A 17,106-nucleotide genomic window follows, 5' to 3' on the forward strand; every position below is an offset into this window, starting at 1 on the left:
AGAAGATTCCGGAACTGGATGTAAAAAGACCTTTCTTCCTGGAGCTTTCCGGACTCAATTAGATGTTGTACCAGTCTGGTTACCCTGGTAACAGGCGTCGCGGTTTGTCAAGAAACCGAGAGAAGAGGTGGGTTCGCCGACCTCTGGAAAGAGGATTAAATTTCTCATTTGGCCAACCCTAATGTAGTATTTGGAGAACCCAAACCTTCTCTCTTTTTTTTTTTAAATTATTAGCACCTTTAATTATTATTTTATTTATTATTATTATTTTTTTGGCTGTGTTGGGTCTTCGTTTCTGTGCGAGGGCTTTCTCTAGTTGCGGCGAGCGGGGGCCACTCTTCATCGCGGTGCGCGGGCCTCTCACTATCGCGGCCTCTCTTGTTGCGGAGCACAGGCTCCAGACGCGCAGGCTCAGTATTTGTGGCTCACGGGCCTAGTTGCTCCGTGAAATGTGGGATCTTCCCAGACCAGGGCTCGAACCCGTGTCCCCTGCATTAGCAGGCAGATTCTCAACCACTGTGCCACCAGGGAAGCCCCAAACCTTCTCTTTTCCTCAGTCTGTGGATGCTGTGGGACACTTCTTCATTGAGGGAGGGCGGTTATTCAAGTGGTAGAATATTATTATTCTCATAGAATGCTTACCAAGTGTTCCAGCCTCTCTCTATTACCTTACTTAATCCTCACGATAACCCTATGAGATAGGTATTATCGTCTTCATTTCGAGGAGAATAAACTGAGGCACATATGTAAATTAATTTCTCAAGATCACACAGCTAGTAAGTGATAGAGCTAAGACTGGAATCTAGGCATTCTGGCTGCAGAGTCCATGCTTTTAACTCCTAAACTATGCTGAGGATTGAGGAAGTCTCATGTGGCCCTCGACCCACACAAAATCAGGAACTGGATAGGCCCCAGTCAGCCAATACCCGGGTGTTGGAACAAGAAAATCCCAGGAAATACAGACTTTAAATGACTGTTCTGTCCTCTCAGGGCTTGTGAGGATCTAGGCAGAGGTAAGGCCTTATTATCTGAGAGAACATCTTGAGAATGTAGGAAAAGGTATTAGATAATTAGAGAATAAGGAAAAGATAAAGTGGTGCTGATCCACAATCTTTTACACACAGGGGTTAAGGATAGCTGCTAACTTCAACAAAACAGTTCCTGAACTGTTCCTCCTCCCCCAAAAGAAGAAGTGAATCAATAGACTTTTTTCCTTCCTTAAGTCATGTCTTTCCACAGACTTAAGAGGCCTATTCATCTCGATCATGGAGTCATCCTCGAAGGGTCTGCTCACCCAAGTTACTCAATTCTGGAACCTCCTAGATGATCTGGCTGAAAGTAACCCTGAGAGCTATGAGAAGTTCATTCAACAGCAGCTGAAAGAGGGGAAACAGCTCTGTGCTGCCCCAGAACCACAGCTCTGTCTACAAACCAGGATCCTGGTATGTAGAGTTGGTGCCCAGGGAAAGGGAAGTCCTGAATGAAATGGTCCTGGAATAACCAGAGAATGGCTTACCCTTAGCTATTACTACTTTAACACAAGAACACTTGAGGGAAACTGCCACTCTGAGTGGAAAATTAAACGTAGTGTGGAAGATTGTGTTGAAGGAGTAAGAATGGGAATTTCATATTTGATACATTTTGGAGATCTCAAAATGAGACATTTTTCTGCGAGGATGAAAATTAAAAGTAACGTAATTATTTAAAGGAGAATAATAGAGTTGGAGATTTTCCAAATAAAGAAAACTTATTTGATTGGGGAGGAAAGGAAGTGGTGAAATAGGGTCAAATTCACCTGGAATAGCTTAGATCAATTCCCCCACCCTCCTCCCACTTCCTGTGGGAGCAGCAACTGGATGCTTAATGAAAAGCCAGCAGCTTTAGGGAAATCAGGTAACAGTAATTTCTTACAGTTTTTCAAACGCAGTTTAAATCCATGGAATGACTTATTTGGAGCCTAAAGTTCTCACTCTTCAAATTCTGTGATGAGTTACCTTTAGGATATTATTTAAAAATTAAAAAACTAGGTTTTGAGATATGCAAAATTATTTGCTTTCTAGAAACCAAAAGAAAAAATACTTTTTATCAACCTATGTCAGTGGAAAAGGATCCCAGCTCCCCAGTCAGCCACTCATCCAGTACCTCTAAGTGTTGGCAGACCAGAAGATATGTCTGAGACATCAGGTACATAGAATGATGGGAGAGAAAGCACATTTTAAAAATTTTGGGGGAAATAAGCAAGAACCAGATTTTCCTTGGTAAAAGGCATTACATATTTTATTTGGTCATAATATACTTAATGGCTGATAAGTATACCTTTATGAAAATTGAATACTGTTTACTTTTCTAATAATATGAGCTATTTTTAACCCATATAAAATGTCAAGAAATGCTCTAATTGGAATTTTGTGTATATAGCACCATTGTGATTGTCTCTGAAAATATAGGAATGGAATTTATACTTTTCCAGCTTTATCAGGATATGGCTTAATATATTACCTGATGATATCATTAGTGAAACAAATCATTTTCATTTCACACCCTCTGAATTACACACACAGATGTTTACACAGTCATTGATGTTGCCTACCATCCTGATGTTCTCCAGGCAGCAGAAAAAGACCAAGTGAAAAAAGATCAACTAATACAGATGGCCATGAAATGCATTGAGGAAAAACTCCAATTCACTCTCTCAAACTCTTACCATGTTACCAAATTTAGAATAAAAGGAAGTGTTCACAGAATGAAACAAAATCTGATGGGAAACCAAACTGATCCCACAGATTTAAGAGAGAAAATGAGAAAGGGTAAGTTAATGAATGTAATGGAAAATTAAACTGATTTAAAATGTTTTTTTGCCTCTGATGTACATTTTGCAGATTAGAAGTCTCAATTGCAAAAGATGAGAAATTTAAGATAGAAAAAAATAAATGTTAGATATTAGAAATATTGACATGTCCTAACATGGATGGACCTAGAGATTATCATACAAGGCGAAGTAAGTCAGAAGGAGAAAGACAAATACCATATGATATCACTTATATGTGTAATCTAAAATATAACACAAATGAACATATCTACGAAACAAAAACAGACTCATAGATATAAAGAACAGACTTGCGGTTGCCAAGGGGGAGGGGGGACAGGGAGAGATGGATTGGGAGTTTGGGATTAGCAGATGCAAACTATTATATATAGGATGGATAAACAACAAGGTCCTACTGTATGGCACAGTGAACTATATTCAATATCCTGTGATAAACCATAATGGAACAGAATATGAAAAATTATATATATGTATAACTGAGTCACTGCTGTACAGCAGAAATTAAACACGACATTGTAAATCAACTATACTTCAATAAAATTTTTTTTAAAAATTAGCATGTCCTTAAAGATGTTTAAATCCTGCAAACTTTTAAACCAGATTCTTTGGTTTAAGAGTCTTTTAAGATTTCCCAAACCGATTTAGCTGCAGCTTTATCTGCCATCTTGGCTAACGCTACATCTATTACAGTTCATCGCCTGATAGTACTTGATGTTGTTCATTGATTTTGTGATTTCATCTTTTTTTTTTTCATAAAGAACTAACCCTTGAACAGATAAGAAGCAGTACTGTGAGCAATTCAGATCAGTTTCCTCAACTTTTACTGCCAAAAGACGAAGTTTCAAATAAAACAAGGTGTCTGATAGAAGAGATTTCTAGTACAGAGATTGAAGTGGAGATGAAGAGACCAGCCTATGAATTAAAAATTGTGGCAGATCAGAATGAGAGACCTCTGAAAATTGAATTAAAAGTTGAACTACCTGGTATTAATTCAGTATCTCTCTGTGACCTTAGTGTTTCTGAGGTAAGTTGAATAGATAATACTGTACATTTGTATCAGTCAATATTCACTATATTATGCTTTAGTAACAAACTCCATAATCTCAGTGGCTGACAATAATTTGCTCAGGTTACATGTCAGCTCAGCCAGCTTTGCTCCACGAGTGCTGCACATTTTAAGATACAGGGGAAGAAACAATTCCCAATTTAGGTAAGTCATTCTCATGGAAGAGGGAAAAATCGAAATGGCCAAACCATGCAAGAGATCCTAAAACTTCCTCTCAGATATGGAATATATTACTTTTACTCACACTGTACTGATCAGAGTAAGTCACAAGGCCAAGTCCTACATCAACAGGGCTGGGAATCACATTCTTCTCACAGGTAGTCACTGGAAGTTACATGGCAAGGACGTATAATCCTCTTGTAAAAGAAGAGTAACAATTCTACAGCCTACCACAGTCCACCCTCTTGGTCACAAATATTTGCTTCTTTCCCCAGAACGACACATCCAATCCCAGTATCAGGCTCCAAAGTCCAGGATTTTGCCATCATAATCTGTGTTAGACAAAGTTTGCCTGAACTGCAAAGACAAGTTATCTATTCCCGTAACCCCGTGCACCATACAATGTGGAATGGGGAGAGGATTATCACAATTAACAGTCTCAATTCAGAAACTGGAAAAAATATGAGGCACACGGTAGTTGCTGATGCACGGCAATTCTGAAATCCTGGTAGGCAGATATTGCGAGGGTCCCTTTCCTGGAGGTACAGGATGTTCGTGCTTAGGTCCCTTGACAAGGTTCCTTGATTACCTAGCCTCCTAGTTCCATTGTTTTCCATGACTTTCAGCTCCGTTCTTTGGGACGTTTTTCCTTTTTCATAATCTACCTTAGCCACATCTGAAAAGAGCGTTGAAGAATATGCTGTCCTTAGGTGCTGAGCGGCTTACTCAGCCTGTTGGCTGCCCATGGAATGTTGGGGTCGAAAGATTATTTTAAATTAGTTTTAGTCCAGACTGGTAGCACTTTCTTTGATTCCAGTCAGTGCTACACCTCTCAATTCTTTTTTAGACATGTTCATTTTTCAATAGCCTCTTTTGACTTAATTGCTGTCACCTGGGCCAAATGTAAGGATTTAATGAGGTCCATCTTAATCCAGTTAGAGGTTTTAGCAAAGGGTATAAAGACTTATGATTTAGTATTTGCCTCTAGGCAGCTTTAATCAGCCTTTGTTGATAAAGAAATAATTTCTCAACTTTATTGTTTACTGGTTGAAAATAAAAATTAGTTCCATTTTTCATTCCTCACGTCTTAGAATTTCTGGGCTCTGTATAGTCCCTTTCAATTCTGTATTTTCCCTTGCAAACTGAGAAATTCTTTTCTAAGCTCATCTTTTTGTAGTTCCTTGTTAAATGTGGCCAATAGAACCAATGCGTGCAAATAACATTCTATTTTCCCACTTCTGTACCTAAAGCCACAAATTAACCAGGTACATTATGTCTTCCAAATTATTGTGAAAAGGGCTTTGTCACCATTAAGTTTCCTTGCTGTTTGCTGGTCAGCCCCCAAGTCAATGCCACATAATTTAGGATGGCAACACCCATCTTCTGGTACTTTATCAGTTAACTTTTGATGTACTGAGCAGCAATAACAACCTCAAAATCTCAGGGATTTACAACAGCAACTTTATTGCTTGTAAGTGGGATCCTCTTCTTATGCGAAAGGAGTGAATAACTGGGAACAATAAACAACACAAATTTTAACCAGGAAATATTTTTCTATTTTCATCGTTAAAAATTTCTCTTGGTTTATTATTCTTAGGATGACTTATTGATCGAGGTTTCTGAGTACAGATTACATCTGAATCTTCCAGAATCTGTGGATACTGAATTGACTACAGCAAAATTTATCAAAGAGAAAGCTACATTAATTGTCACAATGCCATTGGTGTAAGTTAAGAGCATCGTGTATTTGGAGTTTTTGGTTTTCAGTGATAAAGTCATGTGAATTAGAGGGCCTTCATTATGGATGAAGAGGTTTATCTTAAACACTAGTTTTATTTTCTAAGAGTTCCTTTTGATGGAATGAGATTTTCTCATCAGCCGTTTTCTTTTGTTTTGTTTTGCTTTAATTCTTTCTCCTTCTCAAGTTAACTTAGCATCAAGCAGAAACTACTGAAAACAGTACTGCCATGATATACTTATTTCAAAGATATTTGTAATGGTGTTAAGTAACTTAAATATCATTTGGGAAAAGTCTGTTTGTCTCCAAGTATTCAGTAATACGTGAGAATTCTTGCTTTACCAGTTGAAAAACAATTTTTGTCTCAAATTTTTGCATCAGGAATAAATCCCACACTGTGAAAGAAGTTTTTTATTACCAAGATGTGCCTTAGCAGTGACAGTTTCCTCCAGCTATAAAGATGTAGGGCCAATGTAATAGTATGCAAACCTTTGCTTCTATTAACCTCTGTACTTCTATAAAACAGCTCTGGCAGGAGTCCAAGCCACCCAAGCCTACTTACCTTTTAATATCAGATATGGACTTGTCTGTGGATTAGATACAACGATGCAGTAACAGTAATTGGATGTTATTACACATAAGACACAAAATACATCCAACTCTAATTTAAGAAAAAGGAGCTGACTTTGGGACCAGTGCCTTTCTCCTAAGAAAATAATTTTTAAAATACAGAAGTGATGTACTTTTTAAACTCCCATTCCTGTCAGTTCATTGTTCAGTACAAAAGTATCAACTTTCCAATTTATATCCTAAGTAAGGAACATTCACATCAAACTTTAAACATCTCTTGTCTTTTCTAGATATAAAACAACTTCCTTGTAATTATTAGTTTCTAATTCAACATAAGGTCTTTAAATAAAGTTCTCATTAACTTTAAAACTTTTTAACTTTAGAAACTAATGTATGTGTAATAGAAATAATTGAAATGTGACAATTAAAAACAAATATAATTTTCTTAAACCTGGCCTGGACTTGAATTTTTCTAGCAATAGGGTACTTTATTGTCTGAAAGTTTTCTAGAACTATATGATGTCCTAAAATTAACAAACCTATTATATTCTCCTTATCCCTCAAAAAAACTTGGAATGCTTTGACCTTATCTTTGCTTCTACAAAATCACTGTGGAAACTTATTTCCTATAAACTCCCATACCTAACTATATAGAACTGGCTGACTCTACTCTTGCACTCTCGCACTTAGGTGTTACTTATGTCAGCAGCTATGTAATTGGGTACTTATTAATAAAATGAGTACAAGATCTGACATGCTTAATGTTAAAATGTTAAATTTATATCCTAGTTATTTTCCAAAATACTTTCACTTATATTCTAACATCTCCACCTCCCCCTCCCTACAAAAAGCAAAACTTTGTCCAGGAAGAGCATTAACTAATAATGAACTGTGGAGTAGTTTAAATTTGAATCTTACCAAGATTTTTCTTCTTCAAAACTGAAAACTTTGAGATGGACATGAATTAGCCTTGATTTAGGTACCAGATTTTTCTATAAACTTGGCGTTAGAGGTCAGTAATCAGCAGTGATTATTTTCCCATGTATTCCAGAGTTCACGCATTACTGGGTGATGAGTATTCTTTACAGCACATTCCTATTATCTCTCGCACTGGTCAACTCCTCTTGTAGACCATGCCTTGGGATATTTTAACTTCACTCACAAACCTCAGGAATGGAGTAAAGTACCTAACAGAGCCAGACCACACTTCCATCTTGCTATGTGCCACCCCCCCAACAAGAGAGCTCCTTGAGCCTAAAGCATTAGATTATATGCTCCTAAACTCAGTCCTTATTTTACCAATTCTGTAAACTCAAAATATATCTGTATTAAGAGCTTACCATGTACACAGCTGTTCCTGGTCTTAAATAATCTAATGTGAAAAATAATTACCCACAGATCAAAAATATTAGACCAGACACATTGAAAACATATAGTTTCATTTTTAAACAATCTAATTTGAACCAAAGCACTATTTCTAACTTTTGTTCGTTCAGTTCTGGTAAGAAAAATAGACTGAATCCAGATTTAGATTATAGCTCAGATTAATTTTTAACTCAAGAACAATTTTTATTAGAATGCAACTTTTTATTTTTCTCTCAAGGGAACAATAGAGCCATAAACATTAGCAAAGAATGAGTTATCTTTGAAGTTTCATGTATTTGAACCAGATATGGCTCATACTGGTGATGGTCCCTTGTCATAAGTTTGTTCCTTCTGCATAATCTTCAGTTAAAGCTAAAATTACTAATTACTGAAAAATCAGATTAATGTATTGAATTGTTTTCATAATAATACAGCAAGGAAAATATTTCTGGAATATATGGAGTGTCACTTGTGCACCATGAAATAATGAACATTTAGAAATAGATTCAACATTGAAAGACCTAAATTTCAGGGAACAGCTCCACATATTACAATTCCAAATATTTATTAAAACACATCAATTCAATAGAAAGTCTAGAATTGTGATGTTTCTAATTCATTTTTATTATCCTGAATATCACCACCATCCACCCCCCCCAAAGAAAGGCAAATCGTAACAAAATGGGAAAAAAATATTTAGGCTGATAAGGTAGCAAACAACCTAAATAATTTTTTTCTCTCCGATAGGATTTTAGGGCTTTCTTATTTTACACGAGACAACACTGGGGTGGAAAAACACAGAACGCTTTTCTTGTACACATTTAACATTTTTTCACTTTATCCAAGTAGAACTAACCACTTCGTTTTGGTCATCATCTTTTATCACTCCAAACTGTTCACCAGAGTATCTCTCCCCTCTTCTTTTCAGACAGAACCTGGTGACAAATGGACTTTGGCACATATCTCACTAGGAAACATAGTTTACATATGCACACTTAATTCCACAGTTACTTGATATAGTGTTTCAAAGTTATTTAAGTAATAAATCCTGGTAATTAAGTTCATTTGCAAGTAACCACCAGTTAATTTTGGAGGAAAAATTCTACTTTCACAACTTCACTCTGCTAAATTCTATAAGCATATTCTTTTATTTGGAGGTAATTATAGAATTCTGCTCTCAGAATGACACATTTAAATTGTTTAAATAGATACCCACACAAATTCTCACTTATACCAAGTAGCTGGCTCATATTTATATCTTCATCTCAAGAGGGGAAAACAACCATTTCTGAATTCATAGAAAAATAAACAAAGAACAGCTGGTTGAACAGTTCCAAGAAAATGTTGACTTTTAAAATTTCACTTATTTTCCTTGAAGTTCTCTATGCTTCCCATCCATGATAAACCGAGATTACGTAACAGAAAATTTTAAATTAGGTTTATGTTCCAAAATCAAGCTTCAATTCAAACCCTTTCTCCAAGAGAACTAATTTTCCCGACTTCTTCTCTTTTTCTCAAATCTAAACAAAACATTTGAGGTAATTAAATTTCAAAACCTCAAGATCTCATCAAGGTTACTTTTATGTGCCTGTCTCAATAGGGAACCACAATTCTACCTCTACATTTCCCAGTGGAAGTCCTTATCACCAAAGGGCTAAGCCACATGCCCCTTGACTAGGAGTACACAGCTTAAAATTTGGTATTGATTAAATGTGCACAATATCTGGATGTAATTGGCATTTTAAAAAATTCAGTAATGCCCATTACAAATAACTTATCTGGACAGACTCAAAAGTAACTGGTTAACCTTAAAATAAAAAGAGAACCACCGTTTAATAACGTGTTTGTATCTTGGTAAGAATGAACCAGTGTGACCTGGGAAAGTCTAGAAATTCTTGGGTTAACTATAACAACATGGTGATAGGTTTTTCAAGGTACTTTCTAAACTCAGCAAGCCACTGGGCTCCAACTGCTCCATCCACAACCCGATGATCACAACTGAGTGTAACAGACATCATGCTAGCCACATCAAATCTAGAAAAAGATAAAAACATTATTAGGATTTCTGAAAGCAATCACTAGATTTTAGCTAGTAACCAGCCCAAATGCCAACACCTAACTTATAATCCCAACCAGGTAACATTATTTTCCACCTATTCTTCATGGGCTGTACACCTCTAGCTCAAATTAACAGTTTGAAGAAACAGACCAAACAGCCATCTAGAGGATACAGGTCCGCAAACAACAGCCCTCAGACCAAATCCCACAGGTTTACTGGAATACATTTATGTATTGCCTATGCCTGCTTTTACACCACAATGGCAGAGTATTTGCAATAGCCACCGTATGACCCAGAAAGCATAAAATAATTTACTAACTGGCTCTCTAAGAAAAAAGTATGCTGACCCCTGACCTAGAGTTAACAAGACTTCCCATCTCAAACAGTAAAATAAGAAGAGTTGTTGCCTGAAGCTCCAATATGCCATGCCAATAATTATAAAAACTGAGACTCAAAAACAGGTATATTGTAATGAAAGTGAGTTTACAACTCCCTCTCCATTTTGGCACTTACCCTTTTTCATTATCTGCTGGAACCAGTCTATCCTCTGAAGCACCAATTGCCAAAATACATGCTTGAGGTGGGTTAATAATAGCAGAAAAGTTCTTAATTCCAAACATTCCTAAATTTGAGATCGTAAAAGTGCCACCCTAAAGAAAAAAAGATTAAAAACAGATCATGGTAACTGCTTGTCAGCATAAATTAGAAAAAAATGACAAATGTTTTGTGAAAAGACCTTAAGATAATATTTTACTTTAAGGACTCTCAGCAACATGGATTGGACCTAGAGATTATCATACCAAGTGAAGTAAGTTAGAGAAAGACAAATACCATATGATATCACTTATATGCGGAATCTAAATTATGACACAAATGAACTTCTATACGAAACATAAACAAGACTCACAGACAGGGAGAACAGACTTGTGGTTGTCAAGCGGGGAGAGAGGGTGGGGGAGGGATGGATTGGGAGTTTGGGATTAGTAGATGCAAACTATTATATATAGAATGGATAAACAACAAGGTCCTACTGTATGGCACAGGGAACTATATTCAATATCCTGTGATAAACCATAATGGAAAAGAATATGAAAAAGAATATATATACATGTATAACTGAATCACTCTGCTGTACAGTAGAAATTAACACTGTAAATCAACTATACTTCAATAAAATGAATTTAGAAAAAGGATTCAACTACCATGAAAAAAAAAAGGAAAATGGTAAATATATGAGGTGATGGATATGTTAATTAGCTTGTCATGATCACTTCACAGTGTATACATATATCAAAACATCAAGTTGTACACCTTAAATATTACAATTCCTATTTGCTAATTATACATAAATAAAGCTGAAAGGAAAAAAGGAATGAATGGAATACACTTTACTGAAAACATACAACTATAGCAATATGAACAAAAGTCAGTTGTGTGGCTTTTGCACACTACTTGAAAATGGGTTATTTTCAGCTTTTGATAGGTTACTCAATTCTTTATTTTCAAGACCTTGTGTCAGTGAGAACACAAGGCAGAATCAAAAGGTGGAAGATGCAATAGAAACATAATGCCAAATTTTAAGATAACATAATTCATTAAAATAACATCATAACATTCAGAAGATAAATAATTAATACCTTACCTGGAACTCATGTGGCTGTAGTTTACCCTCTCGTGCTTTGGTTGCTAAAGAAACAACATCATTAGCAATGGTTTCCAGTCCTTTTATGTGTGCATTAAATACAATAGGTGTGATGAGTCCTGCAGGGGTACTGACTGCAACACTGATATCAACAACGTGATTTCTATTTAAAAAGAAAAAGAAAAGTAAACCTCAATAATCATCAACAATGTTTAATTAAGAGTTTGTTTTAGGTTACCCTAGAATAGTGGTATTTACTTCAGTTTGTGCTACTTTTCAGCCAGGGAGAGCTCTTTCCTGGTTTTTAAATTTTGCTGTGGCCTCTCTTAGACCTGCACTTTTAAAAAATGAATGAGAGATGTGTCAGTAGGTTGGTTTCACACGTACTCGCTAACTACCCCTCATCTGCCTTGACTAACACCCTGGGTACAGGTGGGGAAAAAAAGGTTCAGCATCCAGTGAGAATTAAAAAGAACTCCTTAGATTTTGAAACGAAATGGATTGGCTGGAGCTGAGTCTGCAAGCAGAGCTTGAGCAGACGCACGGAAGAGTGAAGGGTAAGGACTGCATGGTGGGAGAAAGAGAAGTACTCATGTGGTAGGGTGGTGGTGTTGTCCCAAAACATAAAAGTAGGATTCCTAATCCTTTCTACGCCATGGGGCGCATTTGCATTTGGGTCCCTTCTCAGAATATATTTTTTAAACACAGAAAACAAAATACTCAAATTACCAGAAAAACTTCCCCCAAAACAAACTATATTGAAATTCAGTTATCAAACTATTCAAAAAACAAAATTGTGATATATGCGCTTCTGTATTAACTCAATAATCTTGCAGCAGGTCTAATTATGGCTATACTTTTGAAGTAGTGATAAGAAAAAAATATATTTTAAGATATCCGCAATAACTACAATGTGATATGAAAATAACTTGATTTTTATTTGGTCATCAGCACAAGTACTATTAATACCTCTTTGATTTGTTCTTTATATTTATAATGGGAGGAAATGCTAAATTTCAGTTAAAGGTTAGTAGAAAAGAATGACTTTCCCCCTCCACAACCAAGTTCCCAAACCCCTGAATTGTATCAGAGTCTCCTTAGGGGTTGTCTGTGTAATGGCCCCTGCTAAAGTGATCTGCAAGAAAGAAAAAGTTAACAAATGTTGGTGAGGATATGGAGAAAAGGGAACCCTTGTATACTGTTGGTGAGAACGTATCAACAAATTGGTGCAACCACTGTGGAAAAAGAGTATGGAAGTTCCTTAGAAAACTAAAAATAGAACTACTATATGATCCAGCAATTCCAATCCTGGGAATATATCCGGAAAAAACGAACATACTAATTTAAAGACATGGAAGAAGGGACTTCCCTAGGAGTCCAGTGGTTAAGACTCCGAGCTTCCACTGCAGGGGGCTCGGGGTGGATCCCTGGTTGGGGAAGATCCTACATGCGTGGCCAAAAAAAAAAAAAAAGACATGGAAGCAACCCAAGTGCCCACACACACACATGAATATTACTCAGCCATAAAAAAGAATGAAATTCTGCCATCTGCAGCCATGTGGACAGACCTAGAGAATATTATGCTTAGTGAAATAAATCAAAGAAAGACAAATACTGTGTATCTTATATGCGGAATGTAAAAAATAATACAAATGGATGCACATGCAAAACAGAAACAAACTCACAGATACAGAAAACAAACTAGTGGTTACCAAAGGATAGAGGGAAGGGGGGAGTGACAAATTAGGGGTACGGCATTAACAGATACAAACTACCATGTATAAAATAGATAATCAACAAAGATATATTGTATAGCACAGGGAATTATAGCCATTATCTTATAATAAATTATAATGGAGTATAATCTGCAAAAATACTGAATCACTATGCCATACACCTAAAACTAATATAATATTGTAAATCAACTATAATTCAATTAAAAAAAAAAAGAAAAAGTTAAAACTTCACATGAAGGAAGAACTCCAGCTCTTTGGAGATTATGGGGACCATACCCCGCAGTGTGCCCAAGCTGACCAGAGGCAGCAGGCTTTTGTCACTTGCAAACACAGGGACCTGCTCTAATAATACAGTGTGTGACGCTTAGCAACTACCGTAGCTGGGCTCTGGCCAAGGTATCACACAGCAAACACTGCTTTCTTAATTAAATTATCCTGTTATTACAATATTATTTGTTCAATAATCTTCCTCCTAAGAGAGTAGGGATGGTGTTTCCTATCTTGTTCACCACTAAATCCAGCAAACAGTATATGTTCAATAAATATCTGTTGAATAGCTGTATGAACAAATTGAAGGGCATTTGGTAAGGATTAATAAATAATTCATAGAACTTGCCCTGCAATGTCCATCCTTTCATCTAAGTAGTGTTTCCTTCAGATAGTCCTAAAAGATTAAACATAAATTTACCCTATGACCCAGCAATTCCACTCCAAGGAGTCTACCCAAGAGAAATGAAAACATATGTCCACACAAAGAATTGTCCTCAAATGTTCATAACCGTGCTCTAAAAGATATGTCTATGTCTTAATCCCAGAATCTATTAATGTGACCTTATTTAGTAAAAAGGTCTTTGCAGATGTAATTAGGCTCTTGAGATGAGATCACCCTAGATTATCTGGGTGGGCCCTAAATCCAATGCCAAGTGTCCTTGTAAGAGACAGAGAGAAGACATGGACACATGAAGGCCATGTGAAGTTGGAGCTGTGCAGCCATAAGCCAAGGTATGCCTGGAGCCTCCAGAACTGGAGAAAGCAAGCAAGAGTCCACCCAAGAGCCTGTGGAGGGAGCACAGTCCTGCCGACACCTTGATTTCACACTTCTGACCTTCAGAACTAGGAAAGAATAAATTTTTGTTAAGCCACAAATTTTGTGGTAATTTGTCATGGCAGCTCTAGAAAGCTAATACAGTCTCTGAAAAATAGTAAGACCCTCAGATGTTCTCTAAGAGTGGGGTGACCAAGGAAAAAATTAGAATCAGTAAACCACTTTTCAGTCTTGTGAAACACGTTTAGAGTTCTCTTGGGGAGTTTCAGAAAGATTTCATGATGAGTAATTTAAAAATTAGCCCATCTTAGGCAATCATTAAAATCAGGTTGGTATTCATGGTATACTATACTTCCTTAGTCATAAACAATTTTTCATAGTCATAAAGATATTAACACTGAATACTGATTTGTCCAAAATTTGTGCTACAATCAATTTGGTAGGATGATGGGTGTGTGTGTGTGTGTGTTTGTAGAGAGGGTAGAACAAAGCTAAATCTTAACCTTCTTTAATAGGAAGTCAGTTGATAAAGTAAATGAAATGAAAAATTTATGAAAGGCAACAGAAAAATGTTGTTTAGAAATAGGAAAGTAAATACCAAAAGAAATAACAGTTTAAAGGCTGTGTTTGCCTCTTGGGAGTGGACCTCAGATTAAAGGTTGAGCAGGTCACTGTAAGCCATGAATTAATATTCTAATGTACATACTATTATTGTAAAAAAAATAAATTAATAATATAAAAGCATCTACATAGTAGAAAAAACCTAGGCTGAGTCAGAATCCTGGTTCCAACCACAGTTCTGCTACTTTACTAACATATTAACCCAGGGAGTAACTCGACTTACTGAGCCTCAGTTCCTTCATCTAGAAAATGTGTGTAAAACCACCTAACTCATAACGTGGTCATGAGGATTAAATGAGACAACATGTGAAAGACACCAAGAGCACCATGCCAGTCACATGCTACCATAATATTAACAAATACTGTTTTTTTGGTTTTGTTTTCAATTTTGCCCCCACTAAAGTTTAGCAGAACTCATTGGTGAACAAAACCATTTCAATCCTGCTTTGTGAGAGTCATTATCAACTTAATTATACATATCTGTACACTTATCTCCCTTTCCTGAACTCATACAAAGAACCTGTAGTCTTTACTAACTAAATTCATGATCTCAGAAATAGCTTTAGGTTGTTTTCAAATTGTCTTGCCTGTGGAAGTCATCTCCCCCTCTATATTCTGCTTCTCCTTACTCCCTAATACTCCAAGCTATACATGAGACAGCACACAAAAAACTGCTGATGGAGATTATATATATACCTTCCCCAGAAGTGTTATACTTACTGTCTTATAACTGTGTCCAGCCAAGAAGAATTTGCTTCAGGAACTTTTAAACATGACAAAGCTGAAGCTTTTATAATGAAGTCATTGACAGAAATTTTGCTTCTCCCTTCTAACATCTGCAAAGACAAGAAACCATTGTAGTTTCTTAAATTCTCTTCTCAAAGACTGAAACTATATAATCTTGAGAAGGTGGGAGGGGGTGGATATACAGATGTCCTAAAGTGGAAAAGATGAAAAGAAACCAAAAGTTGTTTTTTTTCATCTATTTTAATGTAGACCATTACACCTGTACGTTTCCTGCTAAGCACTGCTTTAGCTGCATCCCATAAGTTACTAAGTAACTAAACACTAAGTAGGTGCTTGGTACTTAACTATAAACACAAAGTAAACACACTGTTTCTTATCTACCAGAAGAGACTCCAGTAGTCTCATAGGATCATAGTGACTATGTTAGGCTAAAATGGATCCATGGCAAAGTCGACTTTAATCATAAGCTTTAATCAAGGGTTAGAAAATGAAAATTCTCCAGGATATTCTCTGTAAGTTAAAATTAAGATGACATCCATTTTTCCATTACCAATTGGCATTTGTAACAAAATACAATATATGGGCAAAATGTAAATATTCAGTGAGGGAAAACAAGATTTTTAGAATTTATAAAGGTGGAATTTCCAGACCTTTTACCTTATTAAGTTCCTTCCGTACCAACAAAACTTCTCCCATATTTACATCAACAGAAAGGTAATAATGAGGTATGGTTTGCTTAGATTGCATTAACCGCTGTGCAATAACCTGAAATCAAAGAGATTCAAAAATCAATTATCTTGAGTTGAAATGAGACCTCAGCTCATTCAGGGCTCTGTTTGCCCCTTTACCCTGCTCCCTGGTAATGCTTACCTCAAGCATTATTAGAACTGGAAGATGGAGGACTGCACCACACTTAGCCCCTTCCAACAGTACTTAATCAGAACACAGTGTTTGTGTATCCCAAGAATTCTATTGGCCAAACCAAACACCTATTAAATGAATCACCTAAGGTTCCCAATTTTAAAAAAGTCTCTTCTTAGGGTTTCAAACTATGGATGCAACTAAACAATCAGAGTAAAGATGCCCCCAACAGCTTTGGGGCGAAATGTTATGGTAGTACTCTTACTCGGCGAATGTTGCTGATTGGGATATCTGTGAAGACACCTGTAGGAACCGGCGCCACTCCCGGACTCGGGGGAGACACAGCAGCTGCTGGAGTCTAGAAGGAGGTAAAAAAGTTCTTAGTCTTAGCATAAGCAACTGTGAACAACTGTTAGTGACTCTTTTACAGGTGGCAAAGTGAAAATTAAACGGTTTATAGAAAAACAGCTATTTCTACCCCAAGGGAGCAAAAGGGACTCCAATTTGGACTGTGCTTGTTTAAGAGTTTTGTTTCTAATTTTCATACTTAGAATCGCATAATCATGTTTTAAATGTCATTTTTCTATGACTAGTTTATATCAAAATAATTTTGTTTTCACAAAACTTTCTTCAAGAAAAGCAATCAAAGCATTCCTAAATTGAAAAGATT

At 36.4% G+C, this 17,106-nt stretch overlaps 2 protein-coding genes across 3 annotated transcripts in view; one reads left to right on the plus strand and one right to left on the minus strand.

The window, feature by feature from the left end:
• On the plus strand, positions 1 to 8,445 carry PIH1D2 (PIH1 domain containing 2). Of its 2 annotated transcripts, XM_082343540.1 has the most exons (6): positions 1 to 127; positions 1,240 to 1,442; positions 2,061 to 2,184; positions 2,562 to 2,807; positions 3,586 to 3,851; positions 5,650 to 8,445. In XM_082343540.1, exons 2-6 carry the CDS (start codon positions 1,266 to 1,268, stop codon positions 5,779 to 5,781), a joined length of 945 nt encoding a protein of 314 aa, XP_082199666.1. In that variant the 5' UTR covers positions 1 to 127; positions 1,240 to 1,265; the 3' UTR covers positions 5,782 to 8,445. The 2 variants fall into 2 exon arrangements, with proteins under 2 accessions (XP_082199666.1, XP_082199667.1); XM_082343541.1 differs by lacking the exon at positions 2,061 to 2,184 and having other exon boundaries at positions 2,609 to 2,807.
• Positions 8,326 to 17,106, minus strand: part of DLAT (dihydrolipoamide S-acetyltransferase) — a 23,554-nt gene continuing 14,773 nt past the window's right edge. Inside the window, exons 9-14 of the mRNA XM_082343510.1 lie at positions 16,702 to 16,794; positions 16,233 to 16,340; positions 15,549 to 15,664; positions 11,427 to 11,589; positions 10,298 to 10,434; positions 8,326 to 9,759 (exon numbers count right to left, since the gene is read on the minus strand). Of these exons, the coding sequence (XP_082199636.1) occupies positions 9,630 to 9,759; positions 10,298 to 10,434; positions 11,427 to 11,589; positions 15,549 to 15,664; positions 16,233 to 16,340; positions 16,702 to 16,794 (747 nt within the window). The 3' untranslated portion in view covers positions 8,326 to 9,629. The remainder of the gene's footprint in view (positions 9,760 to 10,297; positions 10,435 to 11,426; positions 11,590 to 15,548; positions 15,665 to 16,232; positions 16,341 to 16,701; positions 16,795 to 17,106) is intronic.

The sequence above is a fragment of the Balaenoptera borealis genome (genome assembly GCF_965194805.1).
Source record: "Balaenoptera borealis genome assembly, chromosome: 11".
In the NCBI taxonomy this organism is placed as follows: Eukaryota; Metazoa; Chordata; class Mammalia; order Artiodactyla; family Balaenopteridae; genus Balaenoptera; species Balaenoptera borealis.